This window comes from Hylaeus volcanicus, chromosome 5 (genome assembly GCF_026283585.1).
Source record: "Hylaeus volcanicus isolate JK05 chromosome 5, UHH_iyHylVolc1.0_haploid, whole genome shotgun sequence".
NCBI classification, from domain to species: domain Eukaryota; kingdom Metazoa; phylum Arthropoda; class Insecta; order Hymenoptera; family Colletidae; genus Hylaeus; species Hylaeus volcanicus.
The window spans coordinates 28,116,482-28,131,968 of NC_071980.1; the positions used below are offsets into that span (position 1 = coordinate 28,116,482).

General features: G+C 50.8%; 1 protein-coding gene across 1 annotated transcript in view; it reads left to right on the forward strand.

Moving 5' to 3' along the window:
- The window catches only part of LOC128877548 (protein dachsous), a 126,791-nt gene that overhangs the window by 59,869 nt on the left and 51,435 nt on the right, over positions 1–15,487 (forward strand). The window contains exon 3 of the mRNA XM_054124936.1: positions 10,389–10,569. Coding sequence (XP_053980911.1) covers positions 10,389–10,569 — 181 coding nt within the window. The remainder of the gene's footprint in view (positions 1–10,388; positions 10,570–15,487) is intronic.

Below are 15,487 nucleotides of genomic sequence, written 5' to 3' on the forward strand. Positions count from 1 at the left end.
GAGCGGGCATCGATCATTCGGTATCACCTTTCCTTCCTTTTGCGGCTAGACACTCGATGGAATCCACCGATACCGGGGGACAATTAATACGTTGTATAGTAATGTCGTCCGAAACGGGAATGGAAAAGACACGCGAGCCTCCAGGGGAAGATTGGGAATCGCTTGGCGCGTCGCGGTTCGTAAATCGAGCCTAGAATACCTAGGGAACGATGTTTCTTTTTTTTTTTTGCGATAATGTTGATCGGGACGATGATATTCGGGACTATCTAGAATCCTAGAATCTCCCTCGGGGTTAATGGAACGGACACGCGCCAGTGGCCGTCGCGAAAGGTGCGCTGGAAAAATTGCGGAAACGGTATCGTTATCGTTGCCGATCGAGAGAGGAATGGCAGGCTGAAGGGGAGGAAAGGGTCGCACGAGTAGCGGGTGTCGCTCGACCGGTTCGTAGATCGTATTCTATTGAGACAAACCACGCGAAGCGACGACGGCCCGATCGGAAAGAGGGTAGGGAGGAAGGAAGAGGAGGCCTAGCGAGAGAAGGACTATAGGAGGCACGCCACGAACACCGGACAGCTATCTTAATCGACGACCTTTCTCTTAACCCGCCGATGGTTGCGCGGCACGCTCGGGCCGACAGTTGCTTTTCCACGAGTCGCTTCTCGAAGGCCCCGTCGCGGACCCTGAAGGGAGAACAAGCGAACGGCTGGAAGAGGAAGAAACAAGAGACAGAACGGAGGAACGCGGAATCCGAGGACGGGAATCGGGCAACGGGGCAACCGGTCGCCGCGGCGCAAGGGGGGACGCGCGAGGGGCACCAGGTACGCGTGGGCGGTTGCCGAATAATAATAAACTGGTCTTTCGAGCCCGCGAGCTCCTCTCGCTCTTCTTTGTCTCCCGAGTATTTATATTCTCCGCGCTCTTCTTTTTTTTTTTTTACTTCTCCTTAGGGCAGAGATGTGGCGCGAGTTTCAAGACTCTCGTAAAAGTCTGAGTTATTCGGAGGGCTTTCGTCGATAAGTTCGCTCGTCGTGAAACGTTTTATCGAATCGTCCGTCTACTTTGCGTTCCTCCGTGCTCGGAATTGAAACGTCAATCGACGCCGTTCGGTTAGGAAAATTCACGTTGAAAAATGTTCGTTGATCTTTCTTTCCTTGAATTCCTCAGGAATGCACCGAAACTTGGAACAACGCTCGAACACCTGCCGTTTCTATAATTGCTTCGAAACATCGCGGATAACCATCATCTCCATCTTCGTTCGTTTTTTCTGCACTCGGTCAGTTACCGGTATTTTTCCCGTAAATGAAATACCTAGTTCTTGCCCGCTGAGCCATAGCGACGATAAACGTTTCGCGCCTTGACCAAGGTCGCGATGCAATCCCGTAACGCGGGAGGCTCCAATTACCGTGGCTCTGTACGCCAGTTTTGACTCTGGTTAATACGCGTAAAAACGTCCTACGTTCGCGGCAAGTACGTACGCAACGCGGCGTCGTGCAACGAGCCGCGCGTTTAAACTGCAGATTTAACTGTCGACATCCGCCCACGGCTCGTATATACCGGCCGATTGTAAAGGCAGATTACTAACGAGCTCTTCTGCACCCTAGTATCCTTCGCGCATGGTTATGAGAGCAGGTAGGAACGATACAAAGGAAGAAACAAGAGGTACCGGTGAGTAGCGGGGAAGTGCCACGCGCTGTAATGTAGCGTTACCTGCGACGATGCGAAAAGGTAATGGCCCCTTCGCTGCCGATTGAAAGGGAAATCGTAACGAGCCCTGGCTGGAAAGACGATAGCCTATCCCGCGCGAGACGCTCGAAGAAACTCCTCCTCGAGGATGAGAGTTGCGAATGTGCAACTGGTGGCCGAAGGGTGCCATCGAAGATGCCGGGAATCTCATCGATTCGACGTTTTCGGATATTTCAAGGGCGATTTTAGATTTTATTTCTGCCTTCTGATATCTTTAACCAGAGAACTTGTTGGAACTGGTTTCGTTGCAGCTCTACTTTCGCTCATTTTCATACGACGAATGCACTGTTTCCCAGAATAGTCTTAACGGGACATTGCATAGCCAGATGTCGCGACGTTCGATCAGAAATAAACGAATGATCCTGTTCCCGTGTTCGTAGTTTTCGTGAGGGCGGGGTTCTCCTCGCGGCGGGTCGCCTCGTGCACGATGTATCCGAATTTCTGTGAACGATCCCGGTCGGTGACAACGAGACAAACGGCCGCTATTAGCCGAATGCCGAATTTGCGAAAAATAAACCCCGATCCCGCGGTGACCCTCCCCGCGTGGCCGGTTGAGTTCGCGCGGGGGTTTAGGGGAGGCGATAACGAATGGCGGGACATACGTCGCGGTGATAGCTTGACAAATACATATTAAACTATTTTAATGAGAAGTGGCCGCCATATCTCATCGCAATTACCGGCCACCGACCCGCCAGCGCACCGTTCGACTCGCCTCTCGGCTTGCTGCTCCGCGGCAAAAACACGCACCCCGAGAGCAAAGGTTAAGAGGAGGTCCCATACAGCTTCTTCTTCCATGGGAGAGGAGGGAGAGGACACGTCGCCGAGTCTATCGACTGTTTGTTTCGCCAAGGTACGCTCAAGGTGCTAATAAGCTAGATTTTGCGCGGTCTACAACTATTCGTTAATCTGACTAGTAAGAAAAATGTCGAGTGTTATACGGCCCTTCTTATCGATGGTATCGATCCAGTTTCTGGTCGTCCATTGCGCCCAGGCTGAAGGATGTGCCAAGTGGAGTCTAGGAGGCCTCCGGATCGGTTCTAAAACGTCCGCGACAAGAAGATAATCGAGCTCGGTGTTCGAGGAGGTAGCAGAGCTCGTCTCACGGCGCAGTTACAGCCAGTATACACGACGTACGGTACTAAATGTCGTGAGCGGTACCGAGGCCGGTACGACGCTTTACATACGAGCTCGCAACAGCGCCGCGGCAAAAGTGACCGCGCAGGAAAGCCAGAGGAGAGAGAGGAAGTCCCGCACAATGCTACCAACCCGACGAACTCTATAGAGCTGTCACTCACTGTTGCCTGGAGAGTCGGTTGCGAGAGACAACTCGTCCTTCTCTCTCCTTCTCTCTCCCGAGCTTGCAACCTTCGCGTTTCCCGTCTCCTCTACGTCCTTCGCCCACCCTCCGGCGCGATGGCTTTCCTCTCCCTCTGGTCGCGTCTTCCTGGATTCTGCCACGCGAAGAAGCACAACGGGTTCATCGACGTTGATTTTCTATGGAGTTGGATAAGGAATATCGGAACGTCACGGATATCACGCGGCTTGTACGAGCTGTCGATGATCGCGCGGCAACGAGCGTCCGCGATCATCGCGCGGACGCCTCGCGAATTCAGCCGTCGCTTATTCCAAAAGAGGAAAGCCGTCGACGTGGAGCGACGATGCCTGGGAATGAACCTGCTATCGACTATTCGCGCGAGAATTTGGTCGAGGCTGAAAAAGACATGGTAGAGATCGTAGTCGACCTGCCGTCTTGATCGATGCCAGGCCTTGTACTGTTTCTGTAATACAGCATTAGATACCGCAGCTTCCAAGACGAGCCTCGACTCTATCCCGCGATGGAGTCGCCCGCTGACGTAAGCAGACCTCATCGGAGGAATCCCACAACGACCTTCCGCCATCCTCCACTCGATTACCATTTCGTTTCTTTCGCAACGACCACTCTACGCTGCGATGCAATTACCGCGAGATTCTAAGCGTTCTATTATCGAGCCTCCGTCCAGCTAAACCGGAGCGGGGAACGCATAAAACCGCGAATTCCAAGCGGAGGCACGCAACGCTCAGTCGGAATGGTTATTGTGCCCCCCGTTGGAAAAAAATCGCCACTTCGATTAGTCCGCGGCAGCGCTCTATTTGGCGATACAGAAACCAAGTTCGCCACTTCGCTTCTTCCGCTCCTTCTTTCTCCTCGTTCTCATTTTCTCACACGCGCGCCGGTTCCCTTCCTTTTATTTTCGCGGCACGCGATTTTTCACCGTCTATTTGCGGCGTACGTGCTCACGCAGCCACGCACACGCTCTCGAAAGGCAGCAGAGGAACGAAGAGGCGGTCGTCGCGGTCGAAGAAGGACGCCCGGACGTCGGGATGAACGAGAAAGACGCCAGCAGCCGAGACCGCGGAGGTCGAGAGCGCGAGGCGGGAGGGAGGGTTGGGGCGGCAAACACGCGCATATTTATTTATGCAAACGGAATACGCATCCAGCTAATTGTGCGGTCGCACACCCGCGGTGAGTCACGTGACGGCTACCCAGTCGTCGTTTCTGCATGTCAATTCGCGTGACAAAGGGTCGTGGCGCGTAGCCGGCTGGCGTCCACCCACGAAACTTCCGGTTCGTCCTCGAGCTCTCCCTCCTCTCTAGGTAGATAGCCAGGGCTCGCGTGCGCGCGGGACACTGGCATCGCGTGGTCGCGCAATTAGGCGCTCTTACGTGCAAACGACAGGAATTTTAAACGCGACTACAACCGATAAAAACTCCCTACGTAACGAGCGAACGAGTGTTTCCTGGAATCGCCGGGATGCACTCTCCTGACTCGATACAGGGACGGGGAGGGGGAGGGGGACTCGAGGACTCTTCGTAACTTTTCCGGCTACGTACTGTTGTATTTGTTTCGTCGATTATAATTGCCTCGGACCTGCAGCGTCGCGTAGCGCCGTCCTTCCTCGTCCTTGCTTCCTGCCACCACCCTCCTGGACACGGGTGAGCGGTATTCGAGGGTTTTTCTCCGTTGCTCGGGTCCTAACCCCCCGTCGTCCCGGTGCTTTCCGTTGGTCGTGCGTGCGACCACGCGGGCCGCCGGTTTTTGCCAGCTCGAGCTCGACAGATAGAGCTGTTCCTCGAGCAAGCCGAGAAGCCATCCTCGGTATTCCCGGCTCGCCGGCTCTCTGATGGACTGACAGTCGTCCACCGATGCCACAAGTATTCGTCCGCGATCCGTTAGCTGTTCCTTTCTATCCGCGCGTTCTTCGCAATCTCGAGGAGCTCGAGGACTGCGACTTAGGTCAGAACTAGAGGAAATCTTTTCGCGTCGAAAGGCCTCGCGCTATTCTACGGATTCGTCGCGAGCACAGTTAGAGAAGCACGCGCTAATCCGGAGGACTGATAAAAAAATAGAAATATTGTTATATATTCTCACTGTTCTACCGAGCATACCTCGATGGTTGGTTCGAATAGATACCGCTGACCGCGGGAAATTGCGATCTTTCCCGTTATCGAGATAGATCGCGACCCGGAGAACGAGATTTGCATCGGAACGCGAGGCTGGAATTTCATCGATACGCGGCTAATAACGAGTGAGCGGTAAATGGGTAATCGAAACGATGGTTACCATAAGCGTTAATTAATCGAAAGAAATGAATACCATATTCCAAGTCGCAGCCTCAGTCGTAACATTTTTGTATAAGATCTTCCTTCTGAAACTTTTATTTCAGTTCGATCAGTTTCTTTGTTTCGTTTAGTTTCTCTTACTTTCATTTCGCGATAAAAATCCACGATAGTAACAATATTAATAACAATATTTGCCAGGCCGCTAATGAGACGCGTGCACCGAAAACGAAATAAATTTCGCGCCGCGTGACGCTCCAGCATTTTGGTGGGACGCAAAGCGCGTGCTTAGGGACTATCGCGCTCCAGTTCGTTTCGGTTTTATGGATCGCCGTGGTGGATTATACGACCGCTCAAAGGAAGATACTACTGCCTTTAGGGATGATTTAATAACCCAACGATGTGAAGGATAATCGTATGAAATATCGTTGTATCGCGGCGCGGTGTGTACACACGGCGGAGATGCCTGGTGCGCGACATCGTTGACCTCAGGGAATGCGAGGCCTTTCGGTAAGCCTAACGCGCGGGAATTTCATACAATATTAACGAATATTTTTTTCCTTATGAAGGGAATACTAAAAGGCGGGGCTATTAACTCGTTGAATCGCTCGCATTAATCAAGCCGCGAGCTCGTCGCGAACCTTCTCTCCGTCAATGCTCGATCGAGAACCACCTATTAACCATTGTACGATTGCACTCCACTCGCGGCGACATTCTAACCTGGGAGAACATTTTTTAATCTACTTTAAATAAAGAAACCACGCCGCAAAATTGCCTCGAAGTCGTTAGTCACGTTGATAATACTCTCAGAGGGCAAAGGGTTAAATGGATTCAAACGAAGAAATGAACGTTGTTATGATCGGCCGTGCAGCGCTATGGAAATTGGAAGCAGAAGATGAACTACAACGGACGATCGCGAGCGTTGCAAACCGGTCTGGCAATTACGCACGAGATCGACACCTGTGAATCTAATTATTCAATAATAAGTGCCTGTAGGATATAAATCCAATTGAGAAATGACGTGGTCTGATACGAGCATGCGTTTAAATGCTTATTTTAAACGTTCCGACCTCGTTCTGTTACCTCTTTCGTAACTATTTCTCTTCGGATGCATCGAGGAGAAAGTAGGTTTGAAACTCTTGCTTTTTAATCAATTATATTCGTTATAAACTATTGATTTCTAAATTTTTTGTTCAGATTTGGAATCGACACCCCCAAAAACTCCTGTATACCAAGTTATCATCATTGTTAGATACTCTTAAACGATCGTTCTTTTATACAGTTTAAATTGAGGTAAACATGGAAGAAAAATCTGCTATTTTCTTTGACCCTAATATTTGACGATTCCATCTTTACCGCGATTTCGCGACGACGCGAGCAAATGCGAGAGACCAGCCCGCCCGTTACAGGTACAAATTGTCCAGCTACTAAAGTTATCGCCGTAAATCGCGGATGACTCTGCGAACCGCATCTGGTATGTCGTGTTTTATGTGCCTCGCTGGCGATGACGATACACCTCGACGCCGACCGTTCATGCGATAGATGGCCTCGCGATTGACCATTCTCTTCGACGGGTCGCGCTCGAGCGCGTGGCTGTAATTGCCCTCGACCTCTCGTCGCGTTTCCCTCGTGTATCGTTTAAAAGACACCTACAGAACGAGTTTAAAAAAAGAGAGGAACAATCAACTGGGTCAAATAGGATTTAAAACGATAAATGGTATTCGGCGAAGACTTTATTCTTTTTTTATGCTAAACGCGACAAAGCGCCAGGCTCCGCGCGATTTGCATTCAGAAGCTCCGCACTTTTCTGCTCGTGAATCCGGAAAGGGGAAACTCATTGGAAATTCGATAGAAACCCTCTCCCGTTTATCGGAGCTGCCTTTGTGCCGGGAACGTTTTTTTCGAAGACAAGAGAGCTCGATTCCCCCGCAATGGGCGCGAAGGTATTTCGTTCGTGTGCGTTGGTATTCGAGGAGTGTATTCAGCTTGCACGTTGCACGGCCTTTCCGAAGAGACCCGCGGAGGATTGTATTCCGTATACACCCCGATTGAAATCGATATTCCCCGCAAGGTCGACGCGAAACAAAACCAGCGGGAACAATGCATCGCGTGGTATACATTCGCTCTGGCAGCGGAATAACAGGTAAAACTGCTCGCGATTTAATACAGCCTCTCGTGAACCTGCCGCGAGCGTACGTTCCTCCCATCTCCGGTCTCTCCTGCTTCGTTTCCGCTCGAGAGACCTGCAGAATTAACGGGAAACGCGACTGAAATCCGTGGAACGAATCGGACATCGCTTCTGACATGCAAACGCTTCTTCTCACCTTTTTAGACAGAAGATACTTAGTATCCTAAAGTCACGCGTCGCTAATAAACGTCCTATTTCCAAGTTGTCAACTTATTCTCTCAAGTAGCCGATCGTAACACCTCGAAGAACTAAATGAAGCGAGCGTAACGTCTTTAAAGTCATCGAGGATGTCGCGAAAGGAAACGTTGACTGCGCAAGAGCGACAAACGGAACGATCCCGGCAACAAAAGACGTCGCCAAGACCGGGGGATTATCTGATAACCGTCCGGATATACGAGGCGCGAGAATGCAATTTAAGGATGCAAATCTAAATTGGAAAATTATGCAGATGCGTCGCGGGGACTGGAGGGGTGTAGCAGCGCACGTGAAACTGGCACAGAGCGTAAACACTAACGAATGAGAATTAATCTGTCGATAGAAAGTGAAACTATCGTCGCGCTCCATCATGAGTTATTGGATTAGCCTGGAAAATTGTGAACAGCGTGCTTGTAACAGGATACCAAGCCCACGGTTAACCGTATCACGCGTCGAGTTTAATAATTCAGCGAACAGGCAACGATAGTATCGTATGCGAAACGTAAACTGGTTGTCCATGGAATAGGCGACGCGAAGGTGAGATTAAACGATGGCTAATGCGAATGATTAACGAAGACGCGTCAGCGGCAGGTAGTAGCCGGGGATCGAGAACTGTCTACGGGGTTACCCTTCGACGATCATTCATTAACGCCGTCGGTCGGACGAGAACGTAGCGGCGATGTTCGATTAGAAACCAAATAAATAAAACAGCAGCACGAGCATGGTTGAAATGTAATCAGCGTTAAATATTTTCATTCTGGTATTGGATCGTTAGGTAGGAATCGGTGAACCATCAATTAGGTGGATTGATTCAAAGAAAATAGAATATGCATCGTGCAAGAGGAGCAACATTGACATAATAGTAAAAGGGAGGCATCATTTATTATCGTGAGATATTTACATGGCTTACGTTCCATGTATCGCGACCATAACTTAAGGTATCTATCGAGCATTCCACTTCGAATACCAATGATCACGGAAACTCCGGCCATCTAATTCTAGCACCCGTCGAAGAAATCGTTCCACGCGCGTTGGAATCGACGGGAACGAGGAATCGCTCGTCGGTAGCGATCGATGATCGATCGCTTCGTTACGTGGTCGGTGGATTCGGTCGCTGCCAACCGCGTCCCAGACTCTGAAACGGAGACGGTGACGGGGAACCCCGACGAGAAGCCAGCCGCGCGATTAAGCGCTGAAAGTTACGAGAATCGCGATGTAACTTATTCATGGCTTTTCCTCGGCGAACAAGCATTCGAGCATACCATCCACAGGGCGAGATAGAGAGAAAGAGAGAGAGAGAGGTCCCAATCGAGCGAAGGCGAAGAAAGACAAAAAGGAGGCAACGGAGGCTGCAGCCGAAGCGAGCGAGACAGTAGATAATAAAGCAGGAGTCCGCGAAGAATGATTTACTGGCAGCCGGTCGAATAACTTTCCCGCCAACACTGTTGCCACCTTGAAAAGGCATTGCGTGGTATCTGCGGCTCGCCGGGGCCCTAGTCTCCCGGCGAACAGCGCGGGGACGAGAAAAAGGTTAAAGACTCTCGAGAAAAAAACGTACACGCCGTGGCGCAGAAGGAAAGAAATTTGTTGATCCCCCTCGAACCGGCCGTGGAATTCGCTATTCCTTTCCGTGGAGTAATTTGAAAAATTCAAAAGAAGCGAGAGAAAAAGCGGAGCGGCAGGTTTCGCTCTTGTTCGACCGATCCGCGCTAATGAATGATCGTCCAACGGTAATCCCATCGACAGTTTTCGATCCCTGCTACCTGCCGATCGCGCACCGTTGGCCGGAGATCACCATCTTCAGGTTCGAGACAAATGCTTCAATTTCTATACAAATATTTCATACGTGCATGCAATTCCAAGCTGCAAAGATTCAAGTCCAACTTTCGAAGAATCAGCCCTTAACCCTTTGCTGGCCAAATTTTCTGTCATGTCTCACTCGACATAGGACAGCAAAGGGTTAAACAAGTAGAGGCTGGAGCTGCAACCCCATCCCATTCATCGCGCAACAGGGTCGTGCGGCCGAGAGTGCTCAGACACGGTAGACGTAGATTCGTCCAGCCTTGTCATCAGACACGTTCATCACGCGAGGCGGAGAGGATCGATCAGAGGATCCATCAACAATGCAGTTACTTTCTCGCTTGGTTCTCTCCAGAAAGCGAGGGATCGTCCGCGTCAAGGTCCCCGAAAAATATGCCCGCGCATTTTGGCGAGGCTACAAAAGTTGCAACGTGTAATCCATCGAGGATGAGAGGTGGCGATCCGTCGTCGCATAAATAACAAGTGCTGGGAGCACGGAGGCGTCCATCACCGCCCCCACGTCCGTCGTTATAACGTCCTAAAATCCACTCGGGGGGAGGTGGAGCAAACGAGCCACTCGCAAATTAGTCACCGTGGTCCGGCATTACGAGCCTCGGACCACCTCCCTGACGATCTTCGGGTATCCCGTTTCAGGAAGGTTGAACGAAATTAAACAAATCGCTCCGCTGGCTGAGGACTCCTCTGGGCCCTAGATGGGCGCCAGCGGTCGACTCCTCACTCGTGAATCTTTCGTTGTTAATCGATACCCTCGAGTCCGTCGACGTCCCTGTTTATTCAACTCGCCGCGACACCCTGCAATTACTTAACGGGCGGCAATTAATTTGGAAATCTCGACCGTTTCAGGTGCAAGCGACCGACCCCGATTGCGGCGTGAACGCAATGGTGAATTACACGCTGGCCGCAGGGAGAGTGGAGACGGAACAGCTGATGGTCCGCAGCGACACTGGGGAAATTTGCATCAGGACACCCTTGGACAGAGAAACGGCGCCCTACCTGGAGATCCCTGTCATCGCCACCGACAGAGGTACGTATTCATTCGGCATTTCTCGCTTGTATTATTAAATCACGAGAGAAAAATTAAGTCTGAAAATATAGAGTCTCATAGTTAGGAAACTGATCAGGTGGGAGCAATCGATTCCATTTACCTGTGTCGATTGTTCGACTTATTCTCGGTCTCTCTCCTTCGTTGACCGTAGGCCCGTAATACCTTCGGTGAATTCCATTGTTTTTCTTCGCGTTAATCCCCGTCGCGACAGTTTCTTGCCGGAGAACAGGCATTTAAGCGCGTGAATTTCCAAGAATTCTCGGACCTTTTAAATTCCTGCTCCAGCAACGATTCACTTTGATCGGTAGACGACGACTGAAATCCTCATCGAGCGAGATCGAAGCAAATTGTCTTTCCAAGGATTATCAACGTGAACATAACATTTCGCACGGTGCGAAAAGAAGTGGATCGTTGAACTCTCCACGTACCTCCTAACTTTTGCACGATACGTCGATCGATTAGCGTTGGCGTACCGTAACGAATCTTCCGTGACCAAAATAGGAGCCCGTAAAGAAGCGAGCGTGCGAACAATGCTTTTCCTCGGTCTTATCTCTCTCGTAGAGGAGAGGTGAGAGACGCAGAAACGAGAACGAAGAAGAAACTCACGGCTTGGCGCGACACACACGGTGGAAACGTGGCACCAGGGAAGAAAAAGAAGCCGGCCGCGGGAGCCGCGTCGGTGGAACGAGGGAAGAGCCTAGCCTATCGCCGTGCCAGGATCTAGTAGCCCTATAATGGGGTGTATGATTTATGTCGCCGGTGTACGCGGTGTGTGCCCATTTTCAACAGCCTCCGTCCAGGCTGCCTTTACCCGAGAGGACAATGACTGAAGTCCATTGATCCGCTGGGAAGGTCGACATTCTGCAACAGGTAGCAGGTTCCTTATCGTTGCGATCGAACAACGATCCCCGCGGTATTCTACATCTAGTTCTCTAAAAACATTGATTGTTCTATCTTACGTATGAATCACTTTGTGGTTATATTACAATTGTCGATACTAGGACTTTTCCCGAGTAAACAGACCAGTGTACCGAATGTCAACTTGCTAGATCGGTCCCCTTGAATCAGAGGATAAAGTAGAGACACTCGCGGAAGCGGAAGACCCCGGTATTAATAGGGTAATTAGACCGCGGAGATGAAATAGGAGGAAAAGGAAGAGAACGAGGCGTAGACCATGTGAGAACGAATGGAGGAGAGGACGAAAGGATAACAGCAAAGGAAAGGTCTATTGTTGGCCGCACGCCGTTTTGCAAACAGCAGAACTACGGTCCATAATTGTCGCTCGTTATCGATACGATTGTTCGGTGTGCTACCAGGCTCACCGACACCATCGGCACAATAGTACCGCTCGGATATGACGGGAGTGCACCACGCGAGCCAACTTCGCGTGATTTATACCACCTGCTGACGACTCGGAACCCGGCTAAACCGAACGAACGATCCACGGATCCCCAGTCTCTCGAGATGCGCGTTTACTAACCAAATCGGCATTGCGTGACTTTGGTAGCAGGGCCTGTACCTCGATAAAATCGCTTTGACACCGTTTACTCTCAGGAACCTCTTGGGGCTATGATAAAATTAGGGAGTCTTTTACTTTGAATCACTAAAAGCAAGAGTGTCGGTACTGCGAGTCTTACGAAATTAGAGTTCTCCAGTGTCGAGGCTTACTGATGTAATACTCGCCCAGCCATGTAACTGTTTCTACAATTTAAAACCGTAATTTGTAATAGCTGAAACTTGAAGAAAACGCGAAAAAAAAGAATGATTCTCCAAGTGGCTAGAGTAGAAGATCCCCTTAGGCCTAGGCGGAGAACGTACTCGTCGATAAGCATCTATCGGAGGGAGCAGCGGATAACCTAAACGCGCCGCTCTATCGCGCTAATGGTGTCGGATAACGGCAGAGCCACGTCGATAATTATTACCTGCTGATGGCCCCGCTTTGAATCGAGTCGGAGATCCGCGAACGGCTGGACGATACGCGGGTAGACTTCCTTGAGCACGGTCGCTACGTTCGAACGTAGGAGCGACCGGATGAACCGGTGCTAGACTCTGGGCGCCGGCACCTGGGGGATCGCTGGATAACGCGGTAAATAATAAACTTTGAATTCCCTTCGCTAACTGCAACTCGAAAAGCAACTCACGTATCAAAATCGATGCCAAAATGACAAATTATCGGAACTTTCTTAACTCGACGTGGTTTATTAAAGTGTTTATAAAAGTCTTTATAAAAGTCTTCTCAATATTATTTTGTCTTGCGTAACTCTCATATCTACTGGTCCTACTATAGCTCGGGTACCTCGGGATCGCTAAACCCGTACTGTAACTACAAACATAGCTACAGCCCCCGAGGGTAACAGGACCTTCGTGTGTTTTCATAGAAACATCTTTAAAATCTTGTGTTTAAATATACCAAAAATATTTTATTTCGACCGAAGGTGGAAAGTCTCGGGTCTTTTTCGGGGAATCCTGTTGGACAGGATAAAAATCATGACGTCACTTGAAATTTGGGTTCCGTGCACCGCGGTAATGTTGACGAAACGGAGATCAGGCTCGATGGTATCATCTTTCTGGAAATTACGCATTACGTGGCGTACATGCGAAACATTTCCGCGCATCTTGATGCACGTCCTACGACCAACGTGCAGAAATACAAAGAAAGGCGCGGCCCGGAGTTGCGGCAACTTCCTGAAAGCCACGGGACGACACTGGCGGTGACTTTATTGACATCGTAGTCATAAATCTTTCAGACTTAACTCCCACCGGAGGATCATTGTCCGCCGTGGTTTTTTCTGTGTTAGCGTTTCTTTTCTGGCCTTGCGCGTGCTCGTGGCTTGTCAGCTCGAAAGATTTAAAAACTCGACGGGATTTTATCGCGTCGGATCGTTAGCTAACGCGCAACCGAATCGCGATGTCAATTGTAGAACTCCTACGCCGAAAGTGACCCTGTTTTATAGAGGAGGATTCGAGGAATTTGCATTTCTTGGGAGAAATGATGCGTTTGTTCAACGATCTGCGGACCTAAGAGGCTATAATTCGAGTTGCAGCAATTGTGGATCAAGTAAGACCTGCGGTCCGGCCTGCACCCTACCTTGAACCTTCCTTCGGCCGATTATTAACTCACGAATGATCTTTCGTTCTCCCTGCGATGCACACTGGGGGTAAAACGCGGCCACGGTTCGTTATTCGTTCCGACGGGGATCGAAAAGAATGGGAGAAAGTCGGCTGATAATTCGTTCGCGGCGTTAAAGTATCGCCCCGATCCGTGAACGAGTGATATACGGTCGGACGGGAAGTAATAACGCTCCCCACGATCGGTATCCGTAAATCACGTTATTCGTCGGGGCCTAATCGCGCGCGCGCTGGCTCGCTCGCGCGATTCCTCTTCCTTTCGTCGAACGCGGACGGAGCGCCTGGGGATTAATTAATCGACGCTGACGATAACGCCAGGGCTCCTGGTTTGGCCGGGCTGATTTAGGCGAATCCCTACGCAAGTGTTAATATTAAAGACAGTATGTAAAACGGGTAATCCGATGTTTAAACGGTTTACACCCGTAACTCATAGTAATATATGGACTCGACCGCGCCGGAGCTCGGAGCGCGACGAGATTTATAGGCACGAGTGTCATTGGAGTCATGCGTCAAGGGCCAGCCCCACCTTCCCTCCGTTCCCTGCAGTCTCCCCTCGTTTCTCGGCTCGCCCGTTCCCTCTTCCTCCAACGCCGAGGACCGAAAAGAACGACGAACCCTTCGGCCGTCTCTCGTCGTGGCATCTTCTCGTACGACTTCGAGGTATCGAGATGCCGATCTTCTGGGGCCCCTGCGATACTCGACCACGCGAATTCTCTTCGAAGAAATGCACCCCTAATTTCTCTATCGAGCCGCTCCTCTCCACGGCCTGGTCCTGCTCTCCCCTCAACCCCTCTTGCCGCCTCTACACGGGCCTGAAAACGATCCACCGACATTCCACGCGCATCCGGCCCCCGAAGATCGATCAAATTAACGATCGAATAAAACCGAACATCCGAGACCAGGATATCGTTGCGTCGTCGAACGATGCCGCTTCCTGGACGCCGCGCGAGGGTCAACGACACCGCGACGCGCATCCCGATAGCCAGCGTCTCCCGGCGGAGCGACCCCTTTTAATTTCACGCGGTCGATCGTCGGACGAGTCCTTTTCGAGTGTTCGCGCGGCGAAGGATACGGTGCCTGCGGAAGATTTATGCGGACAGTGGTTGCCCAGCGGTGCTCAATCGATCCTCGCGACGGTTCAACCAGAATTTATTAGGGCGCGCCTATTAGATTGCACTGGAAACGATTTTAGATCGGTGATGAATGGATCCGCTATAAATTGGTCGTTTTCTGAGATCAGAAAAAAAAAGTAAATATCACCGCATCCAAGGGCTGGCACGAAGATGAATCTCGCCTCGGCAAGGCTTGACCGTACAGTCTAACCAGACACGACTCGCGAGGGGGTCTTTTTTCGCCGCGCGGCGCACGCGTATTGATCGATCGATTCGTGCGTGAAATTGCAGTCGAAAACCGTGGCGAGGAGAGAAAAGAAGAGCGGCGTTGACTCCTCGAGACGGTTGCGAGAGCCCGGGCGACCGTTTTGCTATGGAGAGATTCCTCTCGCTTGAAATATTACCGCGAGCGCATTACCCTGCACCGGGGGTGTAAGAACTCTGCCGTCGACGCACGCGCGCCAGAGAAAAAGAGCGAAACGAAGATAGCACGCGCTCTCGTACGAGAGAAGAAGCCAGTAGAGGCAGAAAGCGAAAGAGAAAAACGGAAGGTATGAAGTTTGGTTGCGCAAGCAAGACGGAGAGAGGTTGAACGGAGGTAAGAGTCTGATTGGCTCCGAAAAAAGGCAACGGCACGGGGCGGTTGGTGATTTATG